Below are 8,888 nucleotides of genomic sequence, written 5' to 3'. Positions count from 1 at the left end.
AACGTTACCGCATTTTTATTTGTCAAACCATGTGTTTGCATCCGATTTCGGACCGCTCCTCTGCTCGGTGGTCACGTAGACATTGGGCCACTCCCAGGTGCCGTGATCCCACTAACCTCATTTATCCTACTGCCTCAGCTCATGTTGAGCAAGTGGTGGTGGGGGGGCTCTGGAATTGCCAGTCGGCAGTGCCGAAAGCTGAGTTCATCTCAGGCTACGCTTCCTTGCTCTCCCTCAGCTTTCTTGCTCTAACTGAGACCTGGATCACGCCAGAAAATACCACCACACCTGCAGCTCTGTCAGAAGTGTACTCTTTCTCTCACACTCCCAGAGCTGCGAGGCGGGGTGGTGGTACTGGCCTGCTACTCTCCTCAAAATGAAAATACTCTCTTGTCTCGGTTCCTCAGTTCTCCCTGTCCTCTTTCGAATTTCATGCGGTTACTGTCACTTATCCAGTCAAGCTCACCATTGCTGTTGTGTACCGCCCACCGGGGCCTCTTGGTGAGTTCTTGGAAGATCTCGACACATTAGTCTCGCACTTCCATGACGATGGCTCAGCACTCATCCTGCTCGGTGACTTCAACATCCAGACTGATAAGTTAGAACCTCTTCTTTCCTTCCTCTCCTCCTTTGACCTTTACCACTCCTCTTCTCCTCCTACCCACAAGGCCGGCAACCAGCTGGATCTTATCTTCACTTGACACTGTTCTACTGCTAACCTCTCAGTCACTCCCCTCCAGCTCTCTGAGCACTATTTCATGTCCTACTCCCTCTCCCTCTCCTCTCCCCCCGTACTTCCTCCACCTACCCACATGGTTTCTACCTGTAGTCATCTCCGCTCCCTCTCCCCGGCTGATCTTTCCTCTTCTGTTACCTCTGCTCTCCCTGACCCAGAATCCTTCTCTCTCCTATCCCCTGATACTGCTACTGACCTTCTCCCCTCCACCCTTTCCTCTTCTTTGGACAACCTCTGTCCCTTCACCTCCAGCTCTGCACGGCCAACTCCACCTGCCCCATGGTTGTCGGACTCAGTGCGTACTGATAGACGGAGCTTAAGAGAGGCTGAGCGTAAATGGAGAAAAGGCAAACTCCCGGAGGACCTTCTTAACTTCCAAGCTCTTCTTTCCACTTTTTCCACCACTCTATCTACTGCTAAAGCTGCATTCTCCTGCTCCAAAATCCTAACCTCTGCTTCCAATCCTAAAAAACTCTTCGAAACTTTCTCTTCACTCCTCCAACCCCCACCCCCTCCTCCCACTTCCTCCCTTCTCCCTGACGATTTCGCCAACTTCTTTGACAAGAAGGTAAACGATATCAGGTCCTCCTTCTCTCAGCCCCCCGGTCCCTGTCTATCCTCTCCCTCACTCTCTCAGTGTCCCTGTCCACCCTCTCCAGCTCTACCCTCTCCAGCTCTTCCCCCTTAGCTCTCCCTCCCCTCTCCACGCCCCATCTTACCCTATCTGGCTCCCCTCTCCCCTAACAAGGTCCTCAACCTTGTTACATCTAACCGCCCCACCACGTGCTCTCTTGACCCGATCCCCTCCCCTCTTCTTCAGTCTATTGCGATTGAACTCCTTCCTTTCCTCACCCACCTCATAAACAAATCCCTCATTTCAGGATGCTTTCTCACGGCTTTCAAGACTGCCAGAGTCACCCCCCTTCTGAAAAAACCATCACTTGACCCCTCTGATGTCAAGAACTTCAGACCGGTTTCTCTTCTACCCTTTCTTTCCAAAACACTTGAACGTGCTCTCTTTACTCAACTGTCTTCCTATCTCCACCAAAACAACCTCTTGGACCCCAACCAGTCCGGGTTCAAAGTGGGTCACTCGACAGAGACAGCCCTCCTTGCGGTGACAGAGTCGCTTCACGCAGCAAGAGCAAACTCTCTCTCCTCTGTCCTGATTCTCCTGGACCTGTCTGCAGCGTTTGACACTGTGAACCACCAGATCCTCCTCTCCACCCTCGAGGGGATGGGCGTCTCAGGCTCTGCACTCTCCCTGTTTGCATCCTACCTGACAGGTCGATCCTACCAGGTGACATGGAGGGGGGGCGTGTCGGAACCACGCATGCTGACTACGGGGGTTCCACAAGGCTCAGTCCTGGGCCCCCTTCTCTTCTCGCTCTACACAACATCTCTGGGTTCTGTTATTCGCTCGTATGACTTCTCTTACCATTGTTATGCCGATGACACCCAGCTGGTCTTATCATTTCCCCCCGGTGACACTCAAGTGGGGGCACGCATCGCTGCGTACTTGGCTGACATCTCGAAGTGGATGACGACACACCACCTGAAGCTCAACCTGGACAAAACTGAGCTACTGTTCCTCCCGGGGAAGGGTTGCCCACACCGAGACCTGTCCATCACCATTGACGATACCGTGGTGACGCCAACTCGGACTGCAAGAAACCTGGGTGTGACCCTGGATGACCAACTGTCATTCTCAGCAAACATTGCATCAGTTAAACGCTCCTGCAGATTCCTGCTCTACAACATCAGGAGGATTCGCCCCTTCCTCACTGATGAGACGGCGCAGGTGCTCATCCAGGCTCTTGTCATCTCCCGCTTGGACTACTCCAACTCACTACTTGCCGTAGCCCCGGCGTCGGCCATCAGACCTCTGGAGCTTGTCCAGAAAGCTGCAGCTCGCCTGGTGTTCAATCGCCCCAAGTTCTCCCACACAACTTCCCTTCTCCGTTCTCTACACTGGCTCCCTGTAAGAGCTCGCATCCAGTTTAAGACTCTGGTGCTAGCCTACAGGGCAGTGAAAGGAACAGCTCCTTCCTATCTCCAGGCCATGGTCAAGCCCTACACCCCCGCCCGACCACTTTGCTCTGCTGCCTCGGGTCGACTGGTTGACCCGTCGCTCAGAGGTCCCTGCAGCCGATCGACCCGGTCGCGGCTGTTTTCTGTCCTGGCCCCACAGTGGTGGAATGAACTCCCCACTGACGTCAAGACAGCGGAGTCGCTGCCCATCTTTCATCAGGCTGAAAACTCACCTCTTCAAGAAGCACTACCCTGAGCCTTCCACTTAGCATTTACTTAGCATCTTTTGTATTCATACTAGCTTATTGCACTTATTGTTGTCTTATTAGTTTGTGGCACTTATTGCATTCATTTGTTTCTGCACTGTACGTTGGCTCTGCTTTATGCTCTTAGATGCTTGTTTGAAGAAAGGAGATGCACTGATGACTTCTGGTGACTAGTTGTTCTCTCGAAAACCGATGTTGAATACACTTATTGTAAGTCGCTTTGGATAAAAGCGTCTGCTAAATGACTGTAATGTAATGTAATGTAATTTTAATAAATGATACTGGTCTTGGTGTGGATTAGCTTTTTATTTAAAAAAATGTTTTGTTGTTGCTATGATTGAAGTGTTTGAGATGAAATGATCTCATCAGTATTGATCATTACAAATTAAATTCATGCTTTCCATGTATGGAGTTCAATACTAGATATAATAATACAGATTTGTCTTTTACTAGCAAATTGGCAAACAATAGAATTTTTTTTTTTTTAACTGAGCTCATTATTATGAAATATCTGTAGAGTTTGTAGCAGCTAATTTATTTCGGGCAGTTTTTATTTCAATATCTTTTCCAAAAAAATGTTTTATATCAAAATTTCATGATGCACTTTTCCGCACGGTCAGTAAAGAATATACAAAAGGGTTCTCAGTCTAAATGATTAGTCGTTCATTAACATAACTGGTTAATATTTCATAATGAGGGCCTGAGTCAAAAATAGATCATGTTATTTCACAATGTCGTTATTTTATTTTATTATTTTCTTTCATATTTTGCCTGAATTTCAAAGAATATAGAAGGTTCATTCATAAAAACAGATAAGCCATTCTAAAAATGACTCAACCAAAACTAGTTTGATTGATATTAAGTTGAGGGCACAATAGAAAAAGGTCTGTTATCCAAACAAGCCAACATGAATTTGTTTTGATGATTGGACGAAAGAAAAACATGATTTTGTCAACGAAATGAAAACAGAGATATCTACTTTTGCAAATGAACCCTTGATGTTTTTCATATTATTAATTCATATTTAACACTTTTGATCACTATAGAAATGTCTCAAACATCCTGAAATGACTGCACGATGACCGTCTGGTTGAAAAGAGATGCAAGAGGACGCAGTGAGTATGAAGGCAGTGATACAGACACACTGAGTGAGGTTGAAGTGTGTGTGTGTGTGTGTGTGTGTGTGTGTGTGTGTGTGTGATAGGGATCTTTATAGCCGGGAATCATTCAAACAGAATCAAGTTCCAGCCTCCGCTGCTCTGTCTTATCAAGTGGCAGTGTGCTGACCGATGATCAACATGCCTTTACATAAGTGGGACTAATCCATCTGCAGGTGCTCACTCCATCAGTCCTGCTTACACACCTCTCAAAGTGGAGCTTTGGATACAAAAAGAAAAACTATTTTGCTGCAAAGTCATCGAACAGTTTGCATGATTCTGTTGACATCAGAGATGACATCATAGACTGTTTCATCCATCCATCCATCATCTTTAAGTGAGGTGCAGCCCTACACTGTTTCAGTATTAATTAATAAATCACATCCACCTGTAGGCCATTTGTGCAGTTTGCGGATATGAAAGACTTCCGATACCTGCCACTAAAAGTGAGATCGGAAAAAGATCTGGTGGTAAAACTAGGAGAAAGAAGACAAGAAGTCAGCAATGTTGATTTATCTTCTCTCTCGAGCTTTAAAGACTAAAGGATAGTTATGCTTTCTTACAACATGGATCGTTGAGTGTGAAAGGCTCCGGTGGGACGAGAGGTGGTGGACTTTGTGTTTACATCAATGCTGCTTGGTGCTGCTGGTTACTGTCCTCCTGATGCAAATTCATGAAATGCACTCCAGGAATGCACTGTTCTTGTGAACTGCATTCCGTTGTGCAACCCTTTGTTGCTTCCGGCTAAATTGATTCTATGATATCTTGGTTGCAATCATTTAGCTGATGCTATGATCCAAAGCAACTTCAAATAAGTTCATTCAAACATGTGGATACAACCTGAACAATTGCCAGAATCATGCAAGTACAACAACTTTATCAAATGCATACAAGAAGAGAAAGGGTGATTTTCTGCTGTCCTCATTGGGAGTCGTTTCCACCATCATGGGACCAGGATGATACTGGTGAGCTGTAGCCGGGCACTACTGGCAGTAAGGGAGTAGCAAGCTGACTGACGGTAGCAGAACCTAGTGTACAGGGTTTAAGGTGTAGGGTATAAGCTGTGACCATGTCCTGGATGTAGCCTTAGCCATTCGCACCACGAGTACACTTTGAGTCCAGAGTGTCCCCTTGTGTGAAGTATTCTCTTCAGCTGCAGGAGGAAGACGGCATGAAGACGGATGTGAGTGTGTCCACGGTGTGCTGGTCTCTGATGGACCTGCATGATTTCATCTGATTTAGTAAATAGACCATCTTCTCTCTGATGGTCTTGTTTACTGATGTAGGTCATATAGAGACATCAGTATTAATTTGAGACTATTTCATCACAGTAACTTTAAATTCAAACTTTGGGATAGTTGTGCATACACTGTAGATAGCACAGGCTTCATCTGTCAAACCACCACCTACAGGTCCTAACAGCATGGCCTCATTCCCAGCCCTTCCACCAGTGTCTTGAAGCAGACCCGCTCCCATGGGTTTTCCATCAAATCCCACATTTCCCCCCCCAAAAGCTCACACACCCTTCCCTCCACAATGAATTCACTCATGTATCCTCTGTTCCAGTCAAGGTCAAGGCCTGTGATATCTTAATTAAAGAGGAAAAGTTTTCGGTCTTCAAATGAAGCCTCAAATTTGTGAGCTGCTCAATCAGATCTTTTAAACTCACTTAACCCCTGATTAATCCCTCGCGCTCCTCAGTTGGCCGAGCTTCCTGCTAATGAAATTAAGAGCAGAAGAAGCTGCATAACAGATTCAGCACACATCGCTGAGACACCGGCTGCGTGAGCCAGAGGCTTCACGGATGTGTTGGAACTCGGAACATGTCTCAGGACATCCGTCTGTGCTGCCTTATTCTCAGAGTCATATTTTACCAACGCCGAACATGAACACAAAGTACCTCAATGAGATCGCACAGCTCCGGCCGTACACAACATCTATGTGGTCATTTGTAAATTACCATCCACCAATTAAAGGACACAGATCTTATACATACACACAGAATGAACATTGGACATGGACATTACATTTCTGCATGAGGGACGTTTACAAGTGATGTCTCTGCTCTGCAAAACAAGTCTGTGTTCAGGATTGTGACCCGGGTGGAAGTAATGAGAACAGGAGTGTTTCCAGATATACACTTTATTTTGTAAAAGATCAAAGAGTTCAAATTAAGACTTCCAGGATCTGAGGGACAGATTGATCAATATTATGTTCTTCACTCTAAATCTCTTTCCTGCTTCACATGAAACAAATGATCTTTAACTCATCACATCCTTCACAATGACCGTGAATGTATTGTGTGTGGAGCTAACTGCTGTGACTCTTGATAAGTACATTATACAGAGCAATAACAGCAGTGTTCTCTGTCTCACAGCACGGAACATGAGTGTGGCTCACAGAACAGATGAGTGCTGCCTGGATGCACACTGACAGGCCTGTGTGGTGAGTCTATGGTTGTGATTGGTCGTTAGAACAGGAAGTCCACAGCTTCAGGCCATAGGCAGCTCATGATAGGCAGCGTACTGTCCGGTCACGTGATGGTAGATCTGTACAAACAAGAACAAATGGAAGAAACTCTTGCAGAAAAGTAGTGTGTGTGTGTGTGTGTGAGTGTGTTTGTCCCCACCTGCCTCTCGATGTCAGCCAACAGGCTGCTGGCTCCCAGGCGGAACAGGACCGGACAGAGCCAGTCGTTGCCCAGCTCCTCTTTGATCAGAGCGAGCCACACCAGAGACTCCTGAGCCGTCCGGATCCCCCCCGCTGGCTTAAAGCCCACCTGAGGTACACATACAGCTCGGTCAACAGGACGACGCGCTGCGCTGAGAGCATGGTTACACTTGGAATGAGTAACATTTAACTGCTGCATAGCCAATACCCGCCAGCATATCTCTAAAGTCTGATCGAAATAGTTTTCTCTCCTGTGAATATGAATATGACTTGAGAACAGGTGAGAAAAACAGTTTTGCCAGGATAATCGTTGAAAGAACTTGTTCCAGGTGATAGTTTTCTTTTTGTCAGGTTGAGTTTTCAAAGCGCCAGTAATTCAATTTCAGAGAAATTAGGAGATGATGGATGTTTATTCTTAATCTAGGTTAAATAAAGGCGTGTCCAAGTCAACCAAGCAATTATCTTTTCTTATCTCATTTTAAATAAACATTATTTACTAAAATATAAATACACAGGCCACATTACTGCATCACTGTATCATGTGTGCGATAGTCACACTGATCTGTCTTTGGCTGTTTTTATTCTATTCTAACAGACTGTATGGAAGTAATAAATAGAGCAGACACGCGTCATCATTCAACAGTACAGTACCTTGTGGCCTGTGCACAGGAAGTAGTCCCGGATGGCCCTCACCATCACTATGGCAACAGGGTAAGTGGCGTTGACGGACTCCTTTCCTGTGGACGTCTTGATGAAGTCCGAGCCTGTCGGGGTTTAGACGGGTGACATTGAGATAGCGTCATGTTGCACTCATGGTTTCTATCTCCTATGTTCTCTATTGAGACCTGGAGGATTCAACAAGCTGCTGATGGAGGCTCAGCAAGAAGGACGGCTGATGCTGGGCTAGTATATCTATCAACTTATACGCCCGATCTAAAAGAGAATCAAACATCTTGTTGTTCCGGAGCAGATGATGGAAGTAGCTGAGGAGGGAGCATGTCGCTGCCTTCTGCTCTCCGTTGAGAGCTGCACATGCTCAGTCCCGATCGGGCACTCGTGAGAAAATGGCGGCGTGTAAAGACAAAGTTTAAGAGCTGAAGTGCAAGAAAGCATTTGAATTATCCGGGAAACAGGAGTTTAGATAGGCACCGTTAGAGCATGAGGGTGAACCTTTAGAGCCATTTACTTAGATACAGATAAAACATGTCAGAACTAACATTGTTCGTTGTTGCTATTTCATAACTGCTAATATATAAGAGTATTTTGTGAAAACAGACGTGTGCACGTAGAATTGTGAGCCAAAGGAAAGCCTTGACACAGTGCCGGTGGGGGTACGGACAGGGCATCACTCTGACCGTCTGGCCCGGACAGACAAGAACATATGCTGCCGATGATGGCGAACAGAGGGCAGCTTGCACGCTCATCAATAAAATCCTTCATTTTTCCTTCCCTTCCTTCACAGCCAATTATTTTTATCAGCTTTCCTGATAAAAATAGAAGATGAACTGACACTCTCTAATAGATTACCCACAAACTGCAGGAAAGAAAAAACCCATCCCTCCTGCCTCTCTGCTGTATAATGACTGTTCATTACTGAACAGAACAAGATGAACATTTTCCAGTTCATTAAAGACATGTTCTATGTATTCTTCCAGTCAGGTCTTCCTTTCAGCCTCTCTCCCCTCTTCCTCAAACTGGCATAATCCTTAAGATTCGTTATGGGGAGTCTTAATTACCAGATAATGGATAACGGTTATTAAATGCGGGTGGCGGTAATGAAGCTCTATTCATTTGCGTGGGCAGGGGGATACTGGCGAGGGACCGGCGGAGTAAAATAGCCTGCATCGAAGATTAATAGGTAAAATTATCATTCAATTTTAGGAATCTCATACGCAATTCATAGGAACAAGAGGAGATTAAGGAGCGAGTGTGGCGACAAAAGCAATGCATTTTAATAATGATCTCAATCAGAGCCCCTGACAATTTGGTTCTGTAATCGGCTTATTATGTGATGGCTAGTTAAGCGCG

At 45.8% G+C, this 8,888-nt stretch overlaps 1 protein-coding gene across 1 annotated transcript in view; it reads right to left on the bottom strand.

Annotated features, from left to right (window-relative positions):
• Positions 1–4,504: 4,504 nt before the first annotated feature.
• Positions 4,505–8,888, bottom strand: part of dera (deoxyribose-phosphate aldolase (putative)) — an 8,828-nt gene continuing 4,444 nt past the window's right edge. Inside the window, exons 6-8 of the mRNA XM_031869917.1 lie at positions 7,512–7,624; positions 6,820–6,969; positions 4,505–6,739 (exon numbers count right to left, since the gene is read on the bottom strand). Coding sequence (XP_031725777.1) covers positions 6,683–6,739; positions 6,820–6,969; positions 7,512–7,624 — 320 coding nt within the window. The 3' untranslated portion in view covers positions 4,505–6,682. The remainder of the gene's footprint in view (positions 6,740–6,819; positions 6,970–7,511; positions 7,625–8,888) is intronic.

Source organism: Anarrhichthys ocellatus, unplaced genomic scaffold, assembly GCF_004355925.1.
Source record: "Anarrhichthys ocellatus isolate YVR2014 unplaced genomic scaffold, GSC_Weel_1.0 scaffold49, whole genome shotgun sequence".
NCBI classification, from domain to species: Eukaryota; Metazoa; Chordata; class Actinopteri; order Perciformes; family Anarhichadidae; genus Anarrhichthys; species Anarrhichthys ocellatus.
The sequence above is the reverse complement of the archived record's forward strand: the minus strand, read 5'-3'. Positions and strand labels throughout refer to the sequence as shown.